The sequence below is a fragment of the Poecilia reticulata genome, linkage group LG11 (assembly GCF_000633615.1).
Source record: "Poecilia reticulata strain Guanapo linkage group LG11, Guppy_female_1.0+MT, whole genome shotgun sequence".
Classification (NCBI taxonomy): Eukaryota; Metazoa; Chordata; class Actinopteri; order Cyprinodontiformes; family Poeciliidae; genus Poecilia; species Poecilia reticulata.
The window spans coordinates 11,366,838-11,393,858 of record NC_024341.1 but is presented as its reverse complement, the minus strand read 5'-3'; the positions used below and the strand labels follow the sequence as shown (position 1 = coordinate 11,393,858).

Sequence of the window (27,021 nt, the reverse complement as noted above, 5' to 3'; positions counted from 1 at the left end):
AAATATTGCATTGGATCCTTTGCAATTAAGATTAATTAAGAATGTTAATTTTTTTAATATAAAAATGTTAGTAAGACACATTGCTTTAAAAGTATTGCCATTAGTTTAATTTGAATCTTCTATTTGCAGCTGGATGAATTAAAACCAACCTCGCAATAATTTTGTACTGTCTTTGAGAAATTACAATTACCGGCGCCAGGAACAACTTGTAAATTAAAACTTTGTTTGTTATACAAGTGTTATTGTTATTTCTAATTCAGACACATTCAGAGACGGCACGGCCTCACTAATACGAGTAAAATAATAAAAAGACCAAAGCTATAAATTTTAGGGGCTCTTTAAGTGGCTCATTAACCAGACAACCACTTCGGAGTGTCAGCGCCAGACAGATAATTAACACACTGAACCTCACGGTGTCTTCTGGCTTTATGGTGTCATGGCACATTCTGCCAAGTACTTTTTCCTAATGTAAAGGGGAGGGTATGTTTTGTCACTTTGAGTTCAGCCTGAGTTATTTCTGACTTACAGATGTACTTCAGGGATGATCTAATGGAGCGTTCTCATTAGATGGCTCGCTCTTTGACAGTTCTGGATATAGGAGACTCAACTTGTGCCTTTCTGCCACGCTGAACCAGCTACAACAGTTGTCTCATCAGGCAGATTTAAACGCTTGTCTGTAACATGCTTTAAAACGCGTCTAGCGTAATTGCTAAAAAAAAAAAAGTCACAGATATTTACGGCGTTTCTCTAAGGAAACTCTATTCTATTCTAAATTCTATTATTCGAATCACAGCTTTGCAAATAAGCTCTTAAGAAGGTTTTAACTTAGATTTTTCCAATAAATGTGAGTACTTCTTTTATTGCAGCGGTCAGATTGAGGTGCTTCAAGCTTGATTGATGTCAAGCGCCTTCTGTTTGGAAACAGCGGGGACAGGAGATATTAAATAAATAGTGAACGCACAGATAAAGGCCGTAACGGAAAGCAAGGAAGCAGAGGCAGTTTGTCATAAACAGCTGTAAAAATGATGCGTTATTGTCATAGAAACAAAGAGCTGCTATCCTCATCATGCTGAAATAACAAGAGGAGGTCTTTCTGCCTAAGTGTGTAAACACACACAGAGAAGTCTAGCTTCTCTGCAAATTTACAGCGTTGGTGGTTTTATAAAAACAAGGAAAATGAGGCATGATTTGCCTTTCTTTTGATGACTTTCAGCACTTTTCTGTTAAACTATAAGCATAACTTCACCAGATTAAAATCAAAAACTTTAAACTGTGTTGTTTTAGTATTGATGCTACTAAAAATGACTTTCTAATTTCAATTTAAACACAACAGTTATAAGACCACAGGTCAGCACCTCAGCTCATTCCTTGAATGCCTTCTTTAACACTATTTATTGTGACAAATAAGAAGCTCTTGTGCTTCCCATAGATGCACTGACTCAACTACCACATAATAAAGTTGCCAAATGAAGGATAAAATTGCTTAAAGAACCCCTGTCCCTTAAACGGCAACCTGTGTGCACCAGCGCAGCGACGAGAGGAAGTTTTCTCAAAGTTAAACTTGCTAAACTCTGGTAGTTTGATCTGACTTAACCTCCTTCTTTTTAGGAACCGCATCGTGCAGAGCCAGTCCTACTGCTGCTCAGCCTCCTGTAGTGTAGGCCTCTTTATTTCGCTATTGTGAGCCCATCTCTTCTTTTGGACGACTGGCTTCTAAAGGTTTTTAAGTGCCTGAAAATCTTTACTCCCTTGCTTGTTGATTGAGGAGCCGCAGGATAGGCAGCATTATATGCTATCTTTACTTCTCTCTGCTACTTTTTAAGAGCTTGTTTTTTTTGTTGTTTTTTTGCTGCAGTCACTCTAGCTCATCATAGAGTAGACATACCTTCCTTTCTTTGTCCGTCCTCCATGAGAACAATACACTATTGCAGAAGTGTGAGATCTGAGCTCTCAATTTGCAAGGCAAGGGACATTTCTAAGAGCTTTTCATTTGCAAAAATGAAGCTTATATTTATGAGGCAGTGAGAAAAATACTGGAATGTCCCTGTAGCTCTGTTGTACTAACACAGCCCACTGTCTCAATTTCCCACATGCCTTCTTGGGTAATAAAGTTTTCCTTTGATTCATTCAATTAGTGTTCAGTAAGATAAGCATCTGGGGATTATTAAACTGGTTTTGATCAAAGTTTTATTTTTAGCTTTTCTCTTTAAAACTGTATTCTTGAGACTGACAATTTATTTGAGGATGACATGTGTTTTTGACTTTGCTAAAGTTATTGGCTCTTATTTTGTGTAAAAAAAAATCAATAACAAAAGAAGAATTGTACTTTGCCATGACTTTATAATGCACAGATTTCACCCTGACTGATCTTGAATTTGTCATGGTTATCGACATTTCAACTTTATATTAAATATTAATCCATATTTACACAGCTTACTCGTGATTCATAAAATATATAATATATAGCATAATTAACAGTTAAGTCCAAGTCAATGCATTTATTACATGTTCTGGCTTCAGGAAAAAGAAAACTACTTACTAATGGCTAAAAAGAAAAATTAACTTTTTTAAAAAAAAGAAACACAAACTCCTGCTTATATCTTTAACAGCTGCAGAACGTAAATCCAACAAAAGGCCACATCCTAATAAGTCAAGATATTTGGAAAGTTCTGTCTCATCTCCCCCTTTTTCAGCCCCGTGCAGGACTTTAAAACAATATATGGAAGAAACTTAATTTATCCAATATGGCATTCTTCTGCACACACACTTGGCAAAGAAGGAAGCACATGGTGTTGGTTTACTTTTCCCCCCATCGAGCCCATCTGCCATTTTGATTGAGTGTGGTCATAACAGTGAAAACATAATTGCATGTGCAGTTTTATATTTGAGAAAATAAGATTAAAAAAAAAAAAAAAAAAAAAAAAAAAGCACATGAGGCGGAATTGTTGCTTCGAATTTGATTTCTGATAAGTCTGAAGATTCACCAGCTGTGGTTTGTTGCACCGCAACAAAGCCAACGACTGCTGGGGTTGGTGCAGGAAATACCACCGACGAATGAATGTGCAAAGAAAGTGTACTCTTGGGAAGAATAGATTTGCAAAAAATAAGCGTTTGCCTCAATATTGGAACAAGCAATTAGCTTTAAGTGAATGTATTTATAGTGAAAACTGCCATATCTCATTGTGCATGAGAGATTAATTCATTTGTAAATTAAGTATCTGCTTCAAATATTTTAATAAACAATTTTCTTAAGAATTTGCATACTTTAAAATCCCCAAAAGGATTTAGATTATCTGATTGTGTTTCTACTTTTAATTATGCAGTATTGGTAAGTAATAATACTAGGTAATATTGGATATCAGTGCTCATTTTGTTTGCATAAAATGTAGTTATTCATTTTGTCCAAAATATTTTTAAAAAGAAAAGCTTGTAGATTTTCCTCCAAGTTGTCAGGTCCTGCTCCATGTCTGAGAGTGTTTATTTAGGTGCAGAACAAAAAAATATACAATACATATAATCTTAAATGCCAGAAATGTCTTCTTTTTTTTTTTGCTTTCTCCTTTGTTTACCTTGTTTGCCATTTTCTGAGAACTTGTTTGTATTAACTGAGGTGTCCCTGTAATCCTTTTATTACTTTTGATCTGGTTATGGAAAAAAAATATTACTGTGCATTACAAAACCAATAGGAGTGGTTGGTTTTAAGAAGTAATGACCTTTTCCTTAAAAAAAACATGCATGTGGAAAAGAGATGAAACATTTTGAATTACACTTTGATGTAAAAAAAAAAAAGAGAGAAAAACTAGAGATGATTGCTTAGCAGCAGTGGCCAATTATAGAGAAGAAATGTCCTTTTTGTCTTAAAAGCCGACATTATCGTCGTTACAATATTTATCCATTTCCAGGAGTCTTCAGAAACATTGGTAGAAGAACTGCAATAAGACATGTTTTCTGGGGAAAAGTAGTCCTTTTACCGTCACAAACAGAATAACCATTTCCCATTCTGTTTCTCTGTTTGAAGCTTCCTCTTTTAGTCCACAAAAAACAACCTCCCTCATAAAGTTAATGTGTTTTCATCTCACTTGTTTTATTGCAGCTTAGTCAATTGTTGTTTGGTAATGGCGATATTAGGCAAGATCACATAAGTTTGCTTGACTGAATTACAAGATAAAAAAGCCCCTGAAATGTCTGAACCGCCATTAATAAGGACAAAGGTATAGTGCATGAATTCATGAGCTGATAAATGGACTATTTGTTATACTTAAATGTTTGTACAAGTAGACATACTTCTTTTTTTTTTTAGACCCTGATTTACAGTTTGCATATCTCTTGCTTTCTGTTTGCCACATTGTGTGAACAAATGGCCCCCAGTTGTTATTTATTTTCCAGATTGTTGAGTCATTTGCTATTATTCAATAATCTTACTAATGGCCTTTCTGGGTTTACTCCATAACCCCTGCACATATTTTATTTTTATCTTCTTTGATACAGCTGAAAAGCTTTTGAGAAGTCCTTTCTCAGCAGCGATGGTTCTTTACTGAATCCAGTGATCAAAATGACAGCTTTACAGTCACATAAAGCAGATTTATATAGTCGCTTTATTTATTTTTTGTAGAAGTGGGGAGCATTTTTAGAAGGGAGAAATGTTTCTAAAATAAAATTCATTCGGGATGTGATAAACTTGATATAAATCAGTTTTCTCTGTTTACCATGGGCTTATTCTAAGTTGTGTAAATAATAAAGTGCTTTAAAATTGTAAAGTTACCAATTATAATTGACCGAGCATGGGGTTGTTACAGTAAAATTAAAAGCCTTACATCAGAGTAAAATTATGTATAACTATTCTATAAAGATAAATGCACAAACGTCAAAAAAAAATTATAATAAAAGCCTTGAGGAACTCGAAGTGAAGAAAGTCGTCTCTCGACCTAAGTAAAATAAAAATCTTATCATTAAAAATGTTAACATGTTAATCTTGTGAATGACTTTCAGCCAAATGGTGCAGCAGTCATGTTTGGACTAATTGCAGAGAGATAACCTCAAGTTTCTGGAAAGGTTGAAGCGTTCACACATTAGGAGGCAGCAGCAGGTCTGAGCTATAAATTGTCTCCAGAGCTACATACCGTTCATTTTTTTATGCAGTATGCATGCTGGACTGTCACGTTAACTTATTCTACTGAATAGTTGGCGCTTTGAGATTTACGAGCTGTATTTTTTAAAAAACTGTCCTCCTTGATTTACACTAACATTTCACCCCAAACCCTTAGTGTTTTTTCGACGGTCTAACCTCCACCAAGTGCTACTTCATGATACCAGTATTTTAACCTTGACCCAAGCAGGCATTTTACTTTTTAAAGGAAATAGTAATTTTTGGAAACTATCACTCCTGACTTTTACGGTTCTGAATGGAGGCAACAATCTGAATTATCCATCCAAGCTTCGTTGCCATTTATCTCCCCAAAAAACATTTATCTCCCCTTTATTAACTTTGTGTTGTTTAGAGCGAAAACATCAGCATAACCTTGACCCAAATATTAAGTTTATTCCTCATTTTTAGTGAAACAAATTTTGCAATGCCTCAGTCTGCCCTGCTACTGCTCGGTGATTACATTATAAAAGTTTTGATAATCTCTTATTTCCAAAGTGTCAAATTTTTACTAACAATCAACTGCTCATTTTTAACATCTTAATAAAATCTATTGCGTCAATGTAAATGTAACACAATCAACAGACAACAAATCCACTTCTGTTGGCCCACTGGGGTTTATTTTTGCATCAGAAAACAATCTGATGGGACGCTGCATGGGAGTTGTGCAAAAAAGAGTTAGCCTATCACCGTAGCTATTCATGGAAAAAATACCATCTCAATGCAAAACATGTTGGAGCAACCACAGATGTCCCCAACGTTATGTTACCGTCCACAGTCCAGGTTTCTAAATAAGTATTATTTTCCTGAAGCACTTGAAAGCTGGTATAATGGCACTTTTTATCAATCTGATGGCTGAATGACCTAAATAACAGATTGAAAACAATATCTAGTTGAGCTCATTTGTGTACTTATTCAGTTATTTAGCGGAAAAAATTGCTTTTCGACTTTAAAATGTTTCTTACGCTGTTGATATACTGTACGTGTTTTGATTCATTGCCATTAATTAATTAGACACTCACCGAGTCCCAACACTATTTTAAACTGATCCGTGATTCACTCCCCAGTCCTCAAATAGACTTCCTCTGCAATCCATACTTGGGATCGCCTCCGCTGTAAAAGCTTCCCGGGGCGACACAGAAAACGCCCAGTCATGCCCAGTCAGGATCGCCATATCTAAGTGGACAACATGGCTCTTCATTGAAAGCTCTTATTTGTTAACTGGCTGCATAATTTCTCTCGAGTCTTTTAGAGGCAGTTTCACAGAGGCTTACGGCAACAATGGTGTTGAATCTCTGTATGCCAGTATGATCCATTACAGCAACAAGACACGCCTTATAGATATATTACTACAATCTGCCTCACTTTATGGCTTCTTTATGCAGATACAGATAATTATGATTGATGGGAAGGGACTCGGGCTGACTTCTTTTTCTTTCTTTCTTTTTCTATTTCAGCTGCTTTTTAAATAAAAGGATAAAAAAAAGAAGCTCGTTGGATAAAGAGGTGTTTTGAAAGATATCCAAAAAGGAAGATGCATTTGATCACTTGAAGAATGTTTGGTCAGCAGATTTTTAGACTGCGTTTGTTTAGTTTGGCTGCGTCTCCCACGAGGTTGATTAAATTCAAAATTGTTTTTGTATCCAAGAAAACTACACATCACTGGAAGGGTTAACAGTGCGGACAAGCACAGAAGCCCCATGTTGTCATCGTCCTCACGGTTCCAAGTTTACATCTGTATGTTGACTCCAGCTGACAAAGTGACTCAGTGTGAACCCGACTGTGTAAAGTTGTCGTATCGCTCGTTGTTTCTTTACTAGATGACAGGCTTGCTGTCAACTGCACAATAATATCCAAATAGCCTCTGTGTCCCGTGAGCAGCCACTTGTCTAAACATTAACAGACTCCAGCAAAGTATTCATAAACGGAGTTAAATAGATATAAATAAAGGCTTAAGGAACGCTTTCACGTCGCTTTGCGTTGTGTCATTGTTCCTTGTATCGTATTCCTCGTTGGGTGGTCCTTTAATATTTATTAGACTATGCAGTTTTCTTGGAATATTTGCGATTTCACCCTCACTTTGTTTCTTTTCTTTTCAGGATCCTGTTGGGGAGAATGCAGGGGTCCATGGCCCCCCAGAGGACAGGAAGGAGAAGGTCCCCAGTCCTCACCTGAGCCAGATGGTGATCCTCACAGACAGTGGGACTCTCTATGGGCTGGCACAGAGAGTGGTGGCCACCGAGTCTCTGTAAGCGGCATAGCACCTCATGCTATGGCACAGCATTTCATAAATAAGTCATTGTATTAGCATCTGGTATGTAGTCTGGCCGCTACGATGCAACACGTCGATTATCAAAACACTACCTTTGATGTATTGTGCTAATGTACACTGCGATACCTCGACAAGTCAAAGCTTTCTCACTTTGATTTAATCTTTATATGAAGCATTTGTTTTATTTCGTTGTGTAGTTGTATTTCCTTTGACTATTACAAAAACATATGCACTACGTAGCAGCACCTTTGTTCAAAATTAAACTCAACATCAGTGCCTTCAGTGTGTTGTTGAAGAATAATGACGAAAGCAGGAGTTAAGTTGCAGAGGTGACAATCCATCTTTGGTAAAACCTTGCAAAGAGGAGTTTAGGCAGATTTTCATTTTATCTTAACCTGTTACTCAAAATGGCACCAGATGACCTCTGACCCTCTTCATCATAGGTCAGGTTTAACTGCAAAAGCAGTGTTTTCTGGTTGAACAAACTAGGCAGGCGTGAGAAACATCAAAGTGAGGAATGAGATGTGGTAGCCGAACTGAGGAAGCTGGCCGCCTGGGTGTTGTTGAGCCCTCCGGCTGTTGATGTGGTGTCACATTTCTACGAGTGTGATCAGATAATGGCGAACCGTAGCGTGTGCTACTGCTGCTTCTATTTTTTCCTTGCGTCGAACAGAGGAAGACACAAGATGTCCCAGGTTAACGTAATATAGTTTTCTCTACTCTACGATCAGAGCAAGAGTTCACAGAGCTCATTTATGACCTTCTGAGTTAGAATGCTAAGACCTTTCCATATAGAGATTCTAATAAGCGGTGTAAATGGCTTGTATTAGCCGTTTCAGTGTATCCAGTTATGACCTGAATTACAATCTAAATTAGAACATTTGTTTTTTGTAAATAAATAGGACACGTATAAACGCAATCATTTGTGCAAAAGATGCACCAAATGGTTTTAAAATGTCACAGCGTATCTGATAACGCATTTAAGAAATTCTAAATAAATGTCCTACGAAACAGGGGGTCGCTACGCATTAGCATTCAATGAGCTGCCCAAACTCAAACGTGAGTGTGCTGTGCATTGGCATAGAAACTGCTCTTAACCCTGTTTGTTTTGGCTCTAATGGCCCTGAACTGTCTGCCCAAGCAGAGCAGTTCAAACACAGAACATTCAGGTGACATGGGTCTCACAGAATGTTTTTGTTTTCACTGTGGAAAATCTCTGCTGATCGTCCAGGGAGCAGAGAGGGTAGATGATGAGCTTCTGGGCTGTAGTGATGACCCTCTGGAGAGGTTTCTTGTGTCTGACCAGAAGCAGTAGGTTCATCTGTTCATTTAAATAAAACTGGAAATAAAAACCTAAAAAAAAAAAAAGAAGCATCTTTTCCAATTGCATACTTTGATTTATAATAAATAAGTCCAGTCTGAGTACCATAAATGTTTGAGTGACTTTATTTTTTTGTATTTATTGAATAGTATGATGTTAGTGCTACAGTGATGACTGAAACAAAACTGTCTCTGTAGACTCCATATTCATCTTTTTGCAATATAAAACAAAACAAAATAATTTGTGTGTCGAGAATAAAAGTTTCATGTCTGTAAAATATAGTTTTGTTTTTTAGAAACATTGTGAAGTTTAGAATAATCCTTTTGAAGAATTTCTTTTGAAAACATTTTAAAAGAAAAGTTAAAAGCAGAAGAAATTGTTTAGAGGACAAATATATATTTCCAGCACATAAAGTTGTAGCAATAATAATAAAAAAAAAACATGTTTTAGGAGCTGCAATGCAAAGAAGCTTTAAGGTTTTAGTGAGCATCCCTGAAAATATAAATCTACCCATAAAACAGAAAGGGCAATAAACATAGAGAAATCTTTAGTTTTATTAAACTTGTTCGAATTCTCAATCCCATAGTAATTAAAGACAATCGATCCGAGTTTAATTAAACAAAAATGTTAGGGCTTTTTGCATAAAACTGTCTTTTACATTTTAAAAGACTATGCGCTGTAATTATTTTCCGGCATCAGGCTCTTGAGAAACTCATTCAGAACGCATTACTTCACCGCTGAGATGATATATGTTACCTTTGTGTTCTTTCAGTGTGTTTTTGGCCGAGCAGTTTGAGTCCCTGCAGTCTCATTTGGACACAATGATGCCTGCTGCCAAGAAGCCGTTCCTGCAACAGTTTTATTCCCAGGTACTGGAAGCTTCAGCTTTTTCCTTTATCTGTCTGCAGGCAGGGGTCAGATTTACCACCACGGATTCGATGGTGTGATCATCGTTAACCGTGGTCACTCTTCTTCCAGAAGTTTAACTATTTCTAAAGGTTTTTCATGAGAATTGTTTCCAGCATTTTCCATAGTGTAATTTAAATAAAATTGTTACCAGATAGCATGCATAGCATATCTGGTGTACTACATTGCTAAGGGCCCCGTTTCTGAGGTCATGTTGAAAACCGACAAAGAACAAGATTACATCAAATTTTCAAAAGGAATGTTTCATCATAATGAGTCTAATCATAACTCATCAGCAAACGCATCTCTTTTATGTTGATTGCATTTAATTGCCGAGTGGTAATTCACCTTAGAGGAGACGTGACTCCTGTCAAATCACTACGTACCGCTTAGATTCGTCAACATTTGACCTACCTAATGTATCAAAACAACCAGATTACATCTGTTTTTCCTCTCTCCTCTCACAGACGGTGTCCACAGCCAGCGAACTGCGTAAACCAATATACTGGATAGTGGCAGCCAAGGCTATAGACTACGAACAAATGCTGCTTATGATGGCCGGAGTCAAATGGGACATCAAAGAGATAATGTCGCAGCACAACGTCTACGTGGACGTGCTGCTGAAGGTGACAGTAGTTGTAATATGTGAAGGTTACTGCGACGAGTCAAATAATAATCTTGTGGCTTATGATCAATGTTGGCATGAGTTGAATCTGTGCTGCAGCTAATTTTTGATATGTTTTACAAATATTAACTGAGGATTTCAGCAGCAGAGATAAAGCTATATCTAAAAACGAGGAATGTGGGAGTGCTCCTGAATTTTTTTTTCATATTCTCACATTAGTAAAAAAAAATTAAGATAAAAAAAAATACAAATTCTGGGTTCTTGCCTGCAGTAAAAGGTGCTGATTCAGATGACAAAAAAAAAAAAAAAAACTTAAAGGCACACAATAAAGTGAAAACATTTTTAAATTGTCTTCATTTTACATGGAAAATTCACTGAAAACAATCTTGCGTTTTTCAGTCAAAAATCTGATTGAAAAACCTGCGGTACTTTTTGGTCCCTTGTTAAATTAGAATAGAATAGAACCTTGCCGGGGAAATTTCAGCTGCTACATGACAAATAGCAGCACGTATTATAAACATTAAGTAATACTAAAGATTGCAAATGTGATCAAATGCAAGGCGAAATAAAGAAACCAACCTGTTGTCTTAATGCACCATTATGTGTAGACTTTTGTATACGGTTTGCTTTGGGAGACGAAGGTAAAGATCATTCATTCCAGGTCTTCTGGTGTCTGATAAACTTTAAATATTAATACAAAACTGTCTTTTACAGCCTTTTTTAAATTCCTTTTCCTGATTTATGTCTTTTTTTCCAGTCTGAGAAAACAGCTCAAACAGTTTATATTTATGTATTTTTTCAGACATGTCTAAAGTTGCGTTGTTACTCTTCAGTCTGACTGTTAAATAGTCATTTTATCGTGAAGCTTTTATGAGTCGAATCTACGCGGAAGTGTCGTCTCTGTTACGTGCACTTCCTCTCGTTGCCCTTGCAACTATTTTTAGAGCAAAACGTTTTCACCGAACGCACGTCTCTTTGCATGCCGCCTGCTTGCTCTATGCATTTTTCATGGAGGGCAAAGAACACACAATCCACTTCACTTTTTCTTTCTTTTTTTTTCCTTTTTATATGCAATGAAGAAAACCAGAATGCATTACTTAACCAACGAAAGATGAGGCTTTTGTTGAATAATTTTATTTATTGTTGAATAAATTGCTTTTAACTGTGTTAGAAATTCTGATCAGACCTCTACCGAACCAATAGATAAATGTAAAACTAAAGAATAAACTGTTTTTTTTTTGGGGGGGGGGGGTTACCTCAAACTTGCTTTGACTCAGTTTTTATGTTTAATTCTTCAAATATAACACTTAGAAACAGCTTTGTGAGTGGAAAATTGTCACACAGGCTCTGAACTTAACTGGCTAAACGTGTCAGACCAGTACAGCTGATGGTCGACATGAAGTACATTACATAAAGCATGTATTTCCCCCCCATCAGGTGCTAATACCATGCACCGTCAACTTGTCAGACAAACCTAATGCACATGGGCTGAATTATGGTGCACTGATTGAAAATAGTGTGCCCTATTTTGTTGCACTGCACACACATACAAACACACGGGCATATTTTATTCATGAACTCAGGTTGATCGCTGTCATTCCGTGATGATTTGCATATAAAGTGGTGCAGAAATGCAGAAGGCTCTGAATGACTTCTGTGACAAAATGCTTAAGCCAGAAGTCATAATGAGCCTCTCTGTAAATAAATGACATTTCGTTCTTTCGTCAAAAAGTCATGTTGGCTTTACAATCCTTGGTTCGTGTCTTACTTAAAAAAGCGGGCTTCAATTAAAGTCGCAAGACGCGTCAGCAAACGCCTAATAAATAGAAAAGCCCTTCACTGAGGAGCATCCGTCGTATCTATGCATCTTCTGCACAGCCACTGCTTTTGCTTCTATAAAAAGAAGCGTAATGTCACGAGCGTTTGCCATCCATAATTGAACATTTCAGCGAGCAGCAAAGTAACATAACACAAACTCCTTCCGTGGGAGTTTTTATGGCTGCAAACCAGGAAACATCAAAACACGGCACACATAATGCAGCTGATGGCCTCTTGTGACCAAAACAACACCGTACATGTTTATATCCTGCAGTCTGCGTCGTCCTCTGGGATGGTTTCTCTTAACGTTTTGTGTCGAAACATAAAAAGCTGGCAATGAGTGGTGTGCTTTGATTGGTTAGTTTGGCCTTGCCTGTAGGGTGCGATGTTAGAAAGGGTTCAAAGGTTCACTTAAAGTATGTCTTTTGGAAAGTGTAATTAAAAACCCCTGTGCAGTTATGATTTAGTTTGAGACAACTCTAAAAGTCCACTATTAGATTAGGATGTTGCTTGGTGTATTATTTGTCCCTTAGTGGATTAATGTTGTCCTGTCCTTTCTTCACTCTATTTCTTACAGTGCATTGAGAATAACAAAATGGTATTGTGGTATTTACACAAAAAAGTAAAGCAGAAGCAAGTAAATTGAATCATTTGCTTTTCCCTGTTCCAATTTGGTTCAGTCATTTTGTCTGAAGCATTCTCTTTACATGAAAATTACCTGCTCAATTTAGTAACATTGTATTTTTATAGAACAAGGTTACCTAGTATCTTTCAAAATAGCATTACCTTAATACGAGTGACGCATGGATTCCTCTAGTTTCCTCTAAATAACAGTTTATCACAGTCAAGACTATTTTTTTTTAAGATAACCAAAATTGGATGTGTTACAGCTTTTTCGATCGATCAACACGCAGCATGACCTTAATTATGAACCTCATAATTAAGGCAGTAAGCTAAATAAGAAATATACCTAGTCTTCAGCTTTGAAATCACTTTTATTTATTTATTTTTCTTTAGCAAAATGTTGTATTTTGCGAACATAATTTGGAATACGTCAGAAAAACTGATAACCATTCAAATGAATGAATTTCCCAGTGTGCAAGCCCACCACATCGGATGCAAAACGCCAACGATTAATCCGTTTTTTATTGTGGGGGTTTTTCTCACGTTTTCTCCTCTGTCCTCTCAGGAGTTTGAGCAATTCAACAAGCGGCTCGGTGATGTTTCCAGACACGTGCGCATTCCTCTGCCTGTGTCCAACGTCCTGTGGGAGCACTGCATCCGCCTGGCTAACAGGACTCTGGTTGAAGGGTAAGAAAGTCTGAAGGCGCTGCATGACACAAACATCTCAGCTCTCTGGTTATTCTGGTTAGCCTTCTGTGGTCAGGACAATTTTGCGGTGACATGTTGTCTGCATGGAATCGATAACACCTCTGCGTATCAAATATTCTGAGTGTTGCACTATTTTTGTCACCAAGTATAAATTTGAACTGTGCTGCAGGAGTTTGACCTCCAAGAGTAAAGAGTGGCAACACTGAAAGTGTCGTCTGATGTCGTCACCAGATTCTGCTCTGGTTTAACACTAAGATAGATCGTTGATACAGTAGATGGCGAGTAGTTCAAGTGCCTGAACGGAGGCATGTGTATTTTGTTTTTTATTGAATTTAGGAGGGAAAGAAGCAGCCAGGTGTGAGTAATTAAATGCAAATTAAGCTTACAGATGTATATCACCGTGACACTTGGGAGGAAATTCATCGTGCTGCTGATCAATCAGGGAAGCATTATAAGACCATTTTGAAACTGATGTTTTCTAAATGAACATTGAGCCGTGAGGTTCGCTCTCGTGTTTGGTGAAAATCAAAGCGAAAAAATAAAACATCTCACGTGTAGTGAGGCAAGGAAGGATGATGTGGTTGAGTCAAGCACGAACTACTCTACACGTTAAAGTATTTTAAAGTCCATGTGGACCAAACATGAAATCACAGCATCAAATCGACTAAAGAACTGCTGATCAAGAAAGGATCAGTGTGTTTCAGTGGCTCAGCCGTTGCCTAGAGCAGAAGTCTTGAAACCTGTGACTCTTTGGACTACCCACAATGCCTCTTAAAAACTGATAACTCAAGTTTTAAGAATGGGTATGCAGATTTTAGTTATTTTTTCATGGCATAATTAAGTTAGTATTTGCTTTTTTGCTCGTTATCATAACTTCATAGAAGTAAAGCTTCAAAATCGTCTCAGGTAAATTAAATCAACCAAAATGTAGTTTCTTTAGCTAAACTGAAGAAATCGCCTAAAGGACTTCAGACTCTGTTCCTATTTATTAAATTCCACTCTTGCAGGAACCCCCCTCGGTGCCGGTTACATCTCTTAAGCCTCTCTAAACTCCCATCAGAGAACGACCTCGGCGCCGAGCCCACAAAACAGCACACTGCTCTTGACACATCCCTTGTAATGCATTTCACCACTTTCCTCCCCTGAAAGTGAGAACAAAATGGGGATGTGATAGGTGACGGAAAGCAGCAGTGTTTGTTTTTCTTTTTGGGGGTTTTTCTGAGCATTAGCATCCCCACTGTCTTTATACTCTCACGTGTTGAGAGTGAGTGCGAAGCGGGCTTTTTAGACGGCAGGTGCGATAAATCCTTCTGCCGGGTGGTGACAAAGAGATGAGCTACCTGCTAACAACTGTCTTGGGGTTTCACACGTTTTTAATGGGAACGGAGAGAGAATGTGGACGTTGGGTCGGGCGGCTTCAGGGGTTTTTACTTAAACTGGTTACAGTTTACTCCGCGGGTGGGATTGCAGGCGCAGAGTGCGATTTAGGTTGAAGAAAATTCACCTAAATGGCTTCGTGCTGCTCAAGTGTTTTCAAGCAGAGGGCAAACACTGAATATTGAGCGTAGGTGGAAGGGCTGCCCTTACCGGCTGCGAAGGGGGAAACGTGTTTACCTCCCTGGATATTTGCTAAACACGTTTCCTCTCATTTTGCGAGAGAACTTTTGAACCCACTCCTGCGAGTAAATGTGCCATTACGACTCAGACTTCTGCTGCCGGTGCGCTCCTTCGAGCAGCGTAAACACACAAGGAACACACACACGCACTCCTCCCAGCCCTCTCTCCGAGATGGAGTGGTCATACTTGTTTGTTTGTGCTCTGCCTCCCTCAGTCTCTTATCTAATTTCTCTGTCCGGAGCTCGTGTCTGTCCATGGAGACGCACAAAAATGACTGTTAGCATTTTGACGCTGGAGTTCAGACGGCCCACAACAAATTCTGGCAAGCCTGAGAAGCAAAAAAAAAAAAAAAAAAAAAAAAGAGAAAGAGAAGGCAAAAGAGAAAAATGAAAATGTGAGGTGTTTCTGTGTTAATGTACTGTAGATGTGGGCAGCGATCTCTGCCATTAAACACAAACACAAAGGAGTGAAATATGATTACCTATTCTACCTTTTTTTTATTCAAAACATTTGCAGAATTAAATTTTATGGAATTCAGGGGAAAAAAAGGGCCACAATTCCCTCTAAAAACTGTAAATGAAACATGACTTAAATTGTTACTCAGGATTTTATTTTGATCAGAGACGGACAGCGGCACTCGAGAACCGGAGTTGGAGTTTAAAATGTAGACAGGAAATTTGAGTGCATGCATTCACAAAGTATTTACAATTCAAAATAAGTATTTTAAAACAAACTTTTAAACTCCGCGAGAAAAGCTGGTCGCTATTGGGTCTTCCGAAAGCGCGGTGATTCAAATCGTCACTTTGGATGAAAGCAGCTGTGAAATGCATAAACAAAAGACCGAAATCAGTTTCTTTTCACCCGCTTTATGTTGTCAGTCAGGTTCTAGTTAGATGATTTCTCCCGGTCAGACTGTAAACAGGCCTGACTACTGAAATCAAAGAGGTGACTTTAAGGCTACTGTGACAGTAACACTAGTTGTGCAGGACTAGGAGGAACCGCCTGCTGTCCATGGAGGAGCTTTGGAAGTGGAGAGGCAGGCTCTAGGTTTATGTTTTCAGCTTAGTCTCAGTGCACATATTTTTGCTCGAAAATCACCAGCCTTAAACACAACGTTTTACTTCTGTAAGTAAAGGTGACTTTGCAAGCTGAATAACAAAAGTCTTTACATTGCAAGTACTGCCTCGGTGGATTCAGAGCGCTCAGCAAATGCAGCAATCTGTCAGTGGGTGCGCTCGCTGTTATTTATTTTTGAGACTCAACAGCTTCTATTGTACCTCTGCGATCTGCAGCAAACCCGTGTGGCCACTCATATTTGCTGAAGATGACAGTACTCGGTTCGAGTGTCCATGCGTGAAAAGTATAAGCCTGAAACGACTGGCCTCTCAGCCACACATTCGTGCGGCCCCGTTGCCGCGGTGACTCACGGGCGTTTAAATGAAATCCATTTTCTCCCTCTTCGTCCTCCGCTGCAGCTACGCTAACGTGAAGAAGTGCAGCAACGAGGGCCGGGCCCTGATGCAGCTGGACTTTCAGCAGTTCCTGATGAAGCTGGAGAAACTGACGGACCTGCGGCCCATCCCCGACAAGGAGTTTGTGGAGACCTACATCAAGGCGTACTACCTGACTGAGAACGACATGGAGCAGTTTATCAAAAATCACAGGGTAAGACGGTCAATTTAATATCAAATGGATGGGTTTCATATTGCATTTCGCTTGTCTTTATCTCTCTCGCTTGCTGTCCTTTGTGCTCCCGGTGTGTGCGGTGTGGACGCAGGAGTACTCCATGAAGCAGCTGGCCAATCTGGTGAACGTGTGCCTGGGCTCGCACATCAACAAAAAGGCTCGTCAGAAACTCCTGGCTGCCATCGACGACATCGACAGACCAAAGAGATAGACTCGCGAACGTCTGGTTTCAGCAAACAAGTTTAGAGATGAACGTGAGCGAAAACCCGCGGCTGAATGTTTTCTTTTACAGTCTAAATTATGAAGGATTCAGAGAGCTGCGCAATATACCCAACCGAAGGCGTCAGTCTGTTTGTCAGCCTGTTGATGATGTATATCGATGTTGTCCTTATGCGGTCACAAACACAAGCTCCTTTTCTGAATGCGCTCCACGTACATCGCCTTGTGCGGGTTTTCGACGCGCAGATGGATTATAAGATATCTGCTTTCTCCTTTGTAATCAAGTTGTAGCTTTTCTCATATAAACCTCTAAAACGTCACACATCTGAATACGACACAACAGCTTCTTTTAGACAGAAGGCGCATTGATTCGATAATGTCTCACCGTTCCGTCTGAATGTGTTCACTCGTAGCGGGAGAGTTGATCAGCGTTGATGACTCGTTCTCCCAAGCCGTACTGTTTGCTCGCTGTATAATATTTGGCTTCAGGGCGTCCTTCGTCGTGCCTGACTGGAATCGCTGCTTTGTTTTATTTTGTTCCGTCCACAACTCAGATATATGTAATATAAAGATGATGACTCTGAAAATAATATAAATTACTGTGGTTTGCCCTGACATTGCTGTGTTATGTATTTACACCAGCTGCGTGTTTTTTCTGTCCCTTCTCAGGAAGAGGTGTGTTTTCCATTTTTGTCATCTTGCTCTGTGCGACCTTCGCCGAGCGGTGAAAACTCGGTTTATTTGTGCTGATTTGCAAGCCGGTAATTATCAGTAATAATATTTAGAAGAGCACCGATTAAAGTTTTCCGGCCGATTTCCCACCTGCAATCACAGACTTATTCAGATTTATGCTTTAAATAATATTGTAAAACTAAGACAAAAAGGTTTTAATATATTTATTTCAGAGATCGGTGCGGCTAGCTTACTGTAGCTAAACAAAAATAAATAAAAAAATCAGCATCTGTATGTATTTCTAGGGAATGTTGATTCTTTTTCTCACCTCTGAGATTTCCTAAAGACTACCACCATTTCCGTATTCGGCATGTTTCCACGAAGAGGTCAAAAGACACAAAAGGCTAAAACTAAAAAAAAACTGTTGTGACGCGTTTCTTTAGGTCTTGCTCTCTTGCAGCCTTGATGAACTGCAGAGATCTCAACATCTTTTAATACGAAATTTACTCACAAATCATCTCTCCGCTTCATCTGGCCTCATTGTCGACACGTCACTGGTACTGAGAACAGCTTCCTCCGAGTCTTTTTCCTTCAGTAGCAGCATCCACAACGGAGAGTTTAGTGTTGTTTCGTGCATTCACTGACTGGGAAAAATATGGAATAACTGCATTTAAGGCTTAAGATAAGAAGTTTCTCTGTAAGTTTAATTTGAAAACATATTTCACACATCTTTGTGGTATTAGCAGAAACCGACATTTAAACAAAGCTTTACCTTGAAAATGCCAAAATTTGCATAGAACATTAAAAACAACAACTCATTCTGTTACATAAGGAGCTTAGGCTTCAAATGAATGTCCATATGATGTGAAACAATTCAGATCTTTTTGTCTGATCTGACAATATTGACTTAGGTAAATGGTTCAACTTTTTAAAAAAGCATTTTTGAACCAAGTCTGCAAAACTGGATCCAATAGCAATTAAAAAAAACATTTGTACCTTATTTCAAAGTGTTTATCTCATTTAGAGGCTTGAAGCTTACAAAATTCTAGACTAAAATGTGCAAATTTGATTAAAATCCTGCAAAGCATTGTTATTGTCTGTATGAACACATTGAATTGTCAACTACGCAAGTTGGACCTCACGACCGAGTTTCGACGAAAGGGGTTTGCTTTATGCTGACAAACGAGTCCCACATTGTTCTAATTTAATAAAAACACCTTGGGATTTATCCATATTTGTCTCTAAAATATCATCCAAATACAGTTAAAGCATAAAGGCAAAACTTTCCTGGATAAAAAGAACGGAGCAGCTGAGAGGCCTCCTTTATTCACCTAACCGTCTAAAAATGGTTCCAGTTTTTTTGCTGTAGCCTCATCGGTTCATCTTGTGTGCAGCTATTTCGTGAAAAAACAAACTGTAAATATGAACACTTTGGACAATGGCTGTATTTATTTCATGGCTTTTTTTTTCTGTTGTTGCTGTTGTTTTTATATGAACGCTGTTGTGGATGTTATCGCCTCGTGTAACTTATCATCTGAGTCAAAGACAAACATTTAACCACCATCAAGTTAAACTTCAAGTGCACTATAGTGAAAATCTGTATGTAACGATTGTTGTTACTGTAGGAGGAAGAAAGGACGACAAATAAATGAATACACTAACACTGGAAATGCTTTTTGTCCGTATTTTGTCGCATGAGCGAGCCCGACAATCGCTGTCGGTGTTTTAAATGTTAGCATCAACTTTTAGTGGTCCTAATGTTTTGCTCAGCTAGAGGCTACATCAGGCTAATTATTTGATTTTCTATGTGGCTAAAAGCCTAAAAGGAAACTGATTGGGTCGCCCTCACTGATCTACAAGGGAGTCCTTATAAAATATGACATCGGGATGTTTTTTTTTTTTTTTTATAATCTTACTTCAGAACAGATTCAATCTTATGTTTCCATACAGGAAAGTCAGTCTCGAAGATGACTTACTCCTGGATACACTGTTTACTGCTCATGTCGTTTGAGTCAACAGCCCATTACAACAAAAATAACGCCTGGATTTTTCCCTTTCCCCCCACCCCCAGATCATATTCATCAAAGAGGGAGGAAGTTTCACATTTCTGCTCTCATCAGCAGTACGCTGCGCCCCTCGAGCAGCCGCCTCCAAAGCGGCATATCAGTCCTCTTGGCTTTTGCTGGCTTCCCCAGCATAAGATGCCACAGGGGTGAGGCACAAAAACAGATTGATGACTAAAACATGTATATGTGTTTAGTAATGTGGAAAAGTTCAGAGTCATTCCTCATTTTTATATATTTTTGCTTTCAACCAGCCAGACGCTTTTCTTTCGGAAAGGCTTCTCTGAGATGGGTTTTTTTTTGGGCTTTGGCTCATTTCTCTTCTGCTTTTAGTTCAGTACCTCGCCATTTTCAGGAGACCTTTTTTTTTTATTTGCTGGCGCAGTTGACTTTGATGGTTTCCGGGCGCCTTACAGTGTTTGCACACGTTCGCTTGACAAAAGGTGGAGAAAAGGGTATCTGGACCTTTGAATAATTTATTTAAAGGAATGACAGCGTTGAAGCATTCCTGCTGTCATCCTTTCTGACATTTTATTTTCTCCCTGGTTTAATTATTTGATTATCCTCTCTCCTCCCTAATCTCCTAACTTCTTTTTTCCTTTCTTCCCTCTGTCTTTCCCCTGTACTTTTTTTGTGTGATCCTTGTCTCCAACTTCATTTTGTGCACGTTCTTTCTATTTATTTTACCTTCCTCCTGTCTTGCTGGAAACTCTGTTTCCTGTCCCCGTTCGCAATAAATCATCCTGGCAGCAACAGATTTCCTTCTGATCAATGGTCATCTCTCCTCAGTTTTGGAAGATGACCGTCTTTTGGTAGCTTTAGCACGGACATTTAAACGATTGATGAATCTTTTCAAGCATACATTCACTTTTTTCAGGCCCTGCAGTGCGTACGCGCAGTTTGTACTTTGCAATCCCCCCATTTTGGCATTTCCCCTGAAAGCAGCGCTCAACTGTTCCTGCCCCGTGAAGCTGCGCCCCGCTTGCCCTTTCAGATCAAAGGCCGTGCTCCCTCTGCTCCTGTGTGTCGGCCCCTATGACAAATTCCAGGTGTCAATTCTGCAGAAATCGCCGCCACTGACCTACATGGCCTCTCAGTACTTCGCTGTTCGCATAAACTTCCTTCGCGTTTATTCACACCTGCTTAGCTGCGAACAATAGTTGGCAGAACCCCTTAGTTTTGTTTACTGCGTGCGGTGGCTGCGAGACGAAATGTTACCGCGGCTGAAATGGTGGAACGTGACTGCGTTTGTTTGGGAGTTTTCTTTTTTTTCCCTTCTTCTTCTTCTTTTCGGGCGTGAATGAACGACGGCGCCATCAAGTTGCCGTCAGCTGGTGCCCACATAGGTCAGAGGTCACAAAGGACTTGTGTGAGAGTGATAAAAGCTTTATGTGAGCCACACCTGTCATCTGAAGCATGAAGACGTCTTTCATGAAAGTAGCTCTTTTAAATTCAAACCAGCCAAGTCCAGCGTTTTGATGCAACAGTTAATCGGAGTAGTCCTGGACTGACTTAGTCATGTACTGAATTCCGTAGAGTAGTTTTGGAGTTCTCCTGGATTATAATTAAATTACATGTATCTGCATTTTCCTCGTCATCTTCGACAGCTAAGAACGTAGAAACAGTTACTCGGTGCTTCAGTAGCATTTTTATCAAACACTTTTTAACGCTTGTGAAATAAATCGGATGTCTACCTGACTTTTTCCTTTTTCCTGAGTAAAACAAATGATGTTAGATACTCTACTCTGATGATGGGTTTCACTTAATGAATAAAATTGTTGAAATAAATGAACTATATCATTCCAGTCTGTGGAATTTCTTTGTAGACTTGGCTAAGTGGAAAAATATAATTTTCCTAGGCAGAGATTTAGTATCCTGGCCACACTCGGCAGACATGATTTCAATAAAAGTCACTTAAATCCCGTTTCCTCCTCGCTCTGAGGCTCCGTTCGGACTTCAGTAAGCTGTCACCACCACATCTAAAAGTGTAAAGGCATTGAGCTGCTGTCTTGTGATTCATTATTTCTTTTTCTATCAGATCCACCTAACAAAGTAGCCAATGACCACATTCTGGTAAAACAATGGACTGTCACTGAAGAGTCGACGAAATCTTCTGATAAAATTGAATTTTGAGCCTCGGTGCTCGAAGCAGTTCTGTGAGAAAGTTCTGCTTCGTTAGAACGTCGGTTTCAATAGTCGGAGAATTTAATCTTTGGAAAAAAAAAAAACATAAAAATATACATCCCGCTAAATCTCTCTCCACAATCCCTTCTGTGGGATCAGATGAATACTAATGATACTGTCTTATCTTGTTTTAATGACTTTTATAAACACCTTTTATGCTTTGTCCTGCTGACTTTGCCGTTTCTTGCATGAGAGGAAAAGAAAGAAATCTAACTTTATGAAGAATGAGAGGATAGAACAGTCTTAAAATCAACTAAAAATAGTAGCTAATTGTGAAATCAGGGCGATTAAAAAAAAAACCCAACCTTTCAAAGGTTTTCAGAAATAAAAATCTGAAAAGTGTGGTGTGCATTTATTTTTAAAATTGAGTCAGTTCTTTCCAATGCTGTGGCTTCACAGGATCGTGTCTTTGTGTGTGCCTCTACCAATTTTTGTAGAATAGCTCAGTCACCGTCAGAGTGAAGGGAGAACATGTGTGAACGCAGGTTTTCGTGTCTTGCCACAGATTTAGATCATGAATACGCCACAAGTGTTTGGACTGACCTGGCGATGTTGTTCTGTGGTCTTTTGATGCATACATCTGAGGACTTCGCAGTATGGTATTAAGATATTTTCTGGTGGATTATTATTGGTTGCACCAAGTTTTATTTAGGGGTAAAAGAGGCTAAATCCATCTACAAATAAACATGCGTAACTTTGTGTTCATTATAGCACATAAAATCCAATTAACAATACAGTTTGTGGCTGTAGTGTCACAGAAAGTGGAAGAGTTTGAGCGGTATTAAGGCTTTCTCTGTAAACCTTGTTTGATAAAGAGCTGTGTGACTTGCCTTCTCCCATGAGCACAGCTGTCAGTCAGTCACGTATCTTGACAGAGAGGAGACGAGCACAACGAAAAGCCGTCTTAAGAGAGTTGGGGAGTGTGTGTGTGGGGGGCGGGATAGAAAACAATTTGGGACGTCAGGCAAACCGAAAGTCTCATACACACTTGAGGACCTTTTAATCTCAGCGTCTCACTCTGTAAGAGCAGAAAATCGAAAAGTGTAACCGGGGAACTGAGTGGGCTGTTCAGACGAACCCATTCGGTCTTTTCATTAAGGCGGGGTTATTGAATTAGCCTTGTCACTAACAAACCTACAGGGGAACGAGAGCGGCCGCTTTCCCAAAGAAACCGAAGACAACTAATTGTCCTCTGGGAGAGGAACTGAGCAGTCTTCACGCAGCATCTCTTTGATTGTGTTGATTCCGACTTAATTAATAAATGATGCCGTAAAGAAGCCCAATAAAAATGTATTTGGCTTCAAGAAACTGCATTTCATAGAGTTTCCAAGCAGCATCAAAGGGACGGTTCATACTCTTCTCAAACCCTTTGGTGATTATTTGAAGTCTTCTTCTTTTGGGGTCATTTTCCAACAGAGGCAGTGTTTTCTAATCTTTTTGACTGGCAAGGGGATAAAAGCAGCTAAGCCTGCTGTGTAAGCGTTAATGAATCTCCTCTGAGAACCTTGTCCCACCGCTTGCTGCTAATTTATTGCTCGACTAACTGTGCCTGGCTGGGAACAAATGTTTAGCGTGTTTGTAAACAAGAACGGGGCAGGAAGTCGTCCTCGGAAACGTGGCGGCCATGCGTACAGCCAAAACGGGAAAGACGCGGAGAACTTCACTCGGAGTGAAAGTTCCCCTGATGACCGGAGGAAGTTTCATAGATTGAGCAAATCTGGATCTGGATGAAAATGGGGTAAAGTGTAATTTTAATAAATTTGGAAAATCAGAAGTGGGCGTACACAGTGGGTGTTCCCAGCAAGTTAACAAAAAACACTGACTAATTTAAATTGAAGGCAAATTTTTGTTTGTTTTCATCGGACCACGGAAGAAAGAATTTATCATTTGCCACCTGCAGACTTTAGCCCATATCATATATATATATNTATATATATGCCAAAACATAAAGCATGTATTTATACAATCTGTCCTACAGACATGGGAATGGAGCTTTTTATTCCGGCTCACCTCTTCCTGACAAGCTGCAGGGTCGATACTCCCCTCTCTCGTGAATGTGAATTGATTTCTCTCCTCTGGATTTTGGTGGGAACTACCAGTTTTCACACAGCTTGAGATAAAGGGACATCTAGTCGTTGACATTTCAGTCGTAACAAAAGGTTTGCTTTTCGCACGGCTCACTCCCGGAACTGATATTTAAAATCGTCTGGGTTTCAGATCAGTTAGCTCGCTCGTCACTGAAATTAGTTTTCCACGTATATCTTTGTTTTAAAATCTCAACTCCGGACTCCTGACCTCCTGATTCGATGCCAGGGGGTTTACATTTTATTTAAAGTAGACTAAGTGTTATCTTATCTCAATAAAGCTCTTCCTGCTGGACCGCTGGGGAGCAATTTTTTTATCTTGTTACTGGAAATAATTTGACTGATCTTTGCTACAGAAATCACTGCCTGATATATCTGACTTTCTCCATTTCTATACATCTGAAAGATGTTATTTAGACCTTCCAGGAAGAGTTAAATGGAAAAAAAAAAGAAAAAATAGCAGGCAGTGTAAGAACCCACTTTTTTTGGTTTTTATTTTTGTTTTGTTTTTTAAAACGACACCTGCTAATTTATTTCAGTTTTTTTTTTTACAATTAAAAAATGGCAATTATGAGAACATTATGTGACAAACAGAAAATTGTGCATAAATGTGAAGTAGACAAAAGAATAATAATATGCTGTTTCCCAGTTTCTCCAATCAGTGCTGATCACAATCTGTTCATGCTGAAGAAAATCTTTCTCACAGCGTGACGCTGGGTTTCTCTTTGGGGTAAAACGTGTTCAGAGACCTTCACAGAACAACTTTGTTTATTTTAACATTAAATTACTCTCAAGTTCACATTATGTAACAAAGATCTTACACTTGAAGTCAGTCGCGCCTTATTCTCATTGGTGTGAAAGGGATGCACTGTACATGTACGATTGCGTTTCTGCCACTGTAGCACTACACTGTGTAGGTTTCCACATAAAATGTCAATAAAAACACTAAAAGTTCATGGATGTGAAAGGGAGCAGGGTGTAAAAATGTGTAAAAAAAAATACTTCGAAGGCATTTGGATGCTTTTCTTTTTTTATATCACAACTATAATATTGTAGTATTTGAAAACAGAAAAAAAAAAAAAAACACAGACCCTGTTTCCTTTTGTAGTAGCTCACCGCTGGCTCCCCTCAGGGCTGTGTGCTGAGCTCTCTGCTCTTCGTGTACTCACGGCTGCCTCTCGGCGCACTCAGCCAGCTCCATCATTAGATCCACAGATGAGACAACCATCGCCGTCTCATCTCCAAAGGCAACGGGGGCAGCACAGAGGGATGACAGTCAGCAACTGTCTGTGGTGTCTGGCTAGTAATTAGCTACTGAGAAAGGCAGAGACAAAGGCAACGTTTCTGGACTTCGGGAGGATGTGGCCCCTCAGCTGGTAGAGTGTGGACAGTCCTTTAAAAATGTTGTCGTCTCTACGCATCAGAGGACTTCTCCCAGTAACTAAATACTAACGTAGTTATCAAAGTAAACCGAATAGATGTGTAGAGCATTTTCATTTGCTACATGTCGATGTGGCATGTGGAGGTTCAAGCAGAAACGACTGTAATTTATACAGCAGGGGGGGGAAAAAATTGCACAGCAAATTAGGCACTTTATTTGCATAAATCACCCTTGATAGTGTTTTCTTTAACTCTTTTTCTAACATTCTGCTTCTTTTATGTTCTATCGGTTTTGTGTGATGGAAAGTTTTCAAATTTCCTTGCATTTTATTGCGCAAAGACAACAAATGATTGTGATTCTGAAAAGATGGCAATCAGATAAGCAGGCGTCTTTACATGCAAGCTTTCAAGAAAGTCTAGTAAAATCCTACAAATGGCACTAAAAAGATTGCAAAATGACTTCAGACTCCTTTTATTCCTGTCAGCACACGTGGATTGTTTGTTCTCTTATATTTGTGTTAGTACAGTTTCAGTTTAGTTTCGTTTTATTTTAATCAGTAAAGACATGTAAATAGATTTTAGTATAGCGATAACTTTACAGTTTGACTAAATTTGTGACATATTGTGATTTGTCTCCTTGACTTCTCATGGCATCTTCTTTCCTCTGGTTGAAAATAAATCACAAAAATAAATTAAACTCCTGTAAAGCAATAGAATCCAGTTGGTAAATAGTTGTTGTTGTTTTTTTTTAATTGTTTGCATAATAGGCAGTGGTGGACAAAAAAAATGTGATAACTCATAAAAATAAGAAAATAACCCTCGGAGGAGGCTATACCAGTTCCCTCTATTGTAATTTTAAAGGGATCAGAACTGACATTTTTGAAGGAGCAGAGAACATTCGTTTGCCACCATCGGAGTCATCTAGCCGACCCAAGATTGGAAGGAAAAAAAAGTCGAAGACGTCACAGCAATGAACTCTCTTCTCAGCCAGGCCAACAAGGGAACGGAGCCAAATGTCTTTAGTAACATTTAAGGCAGCATCTCCAAAAAGTGTCAAGACATTTTACACAAAACCAAAAATGTCATCTGCCACAGTGGGGGTGGAGGGGACTTGAGGAAAATATGAAATGTCACCAAAACGAAGCTGCAGCCCTCAGAGGTTCCTGCAAGTGATATTGACATTATTCAGCCAAATGTATCAGACCGACAGACATACACAGCTGCTGCTGCTGCTGCTGCTGCTGCAGCTGCGTGTCCAACGCGATTTTACACTCCCCACACAAACGACTTCCTTCCACTGAAACCGTTTGACTGGCGCTCGAGTTTGTACACGAGCGAGCGGATCACATTAACCACCTATCACATTAAGTAGCAAACAGTTATTGATTACAACGAAATGATTTCACGGCTTTCGCCTCACGTCCTTATCCGCTAGCGAAGGCACAAACAGAGTGAAGGAAGACAGAAGCAGACCATCACAAATCAAATTCCAACACAATAAGTTAAACCTTTGAACCTATCTTTACTAAATTCATCTTGGAATAAAAACAACAACAAAAAACAACAAACAGCAACAAGAAAAATACAAGAATTTAGTACAACGTAATTCCTCCAAAGCTCATTTTAGTTTGTTCTGTTTTTTTTTTCTGTCCCTATTCTTATACCATCATATCAAATATTGAAAAAGAACTCCTTTGCA

At 39.0% G+C, this 27,021-nt stretch overlaps 1 protein-coding gene across 2 annotated transcripts in view; it reads left to right on the top strand.

Annotated features, from left to right (window-relative positions):
- vps50 (VPS50 subunit of EARP/GARPII complex) overlaps window positions 1-19,281 on the top strand; it is a 102,112-nt gene extending 82,831 nt beyond the window's left edge. Inside the window, exons 24-29 of one of the 2 annotated variants that reach the window (XM_008421739.2) lie at window positions 7,243-7,391; window positions 9,509-9,605; window positions 10,110-10,268; window positions 13,275-13,396; window positions 16,510-16,699; window positions 16,812-19,281. In XM_008421739.2, coding sequence (XP_008419961.1) covers window positions 7,243-7,391; window positions 9,509-9,605; window positions 10,110-10,268; window positions 13,275-13,396; window positions 16,510-16,699; window positions 16,812-16,931 — 837 coding nt within the window. In that variant the 3' untranslated portion in view covers window positions 16,932-19,281. The remainder of the gene's footprint in view (window positions 1-7,242; window positions 7,392-9,508; window positions 9,606-10,109; window positions 10,269-13,274; window positions 13,397-16,509; window positions 16,700-16,811) is intronic. The other variant, XM_008421740.2, reaches the window with a different exon arrangement.
- Window positions 19,282-27,021: the final 7,740 nt, after the last annotated feature.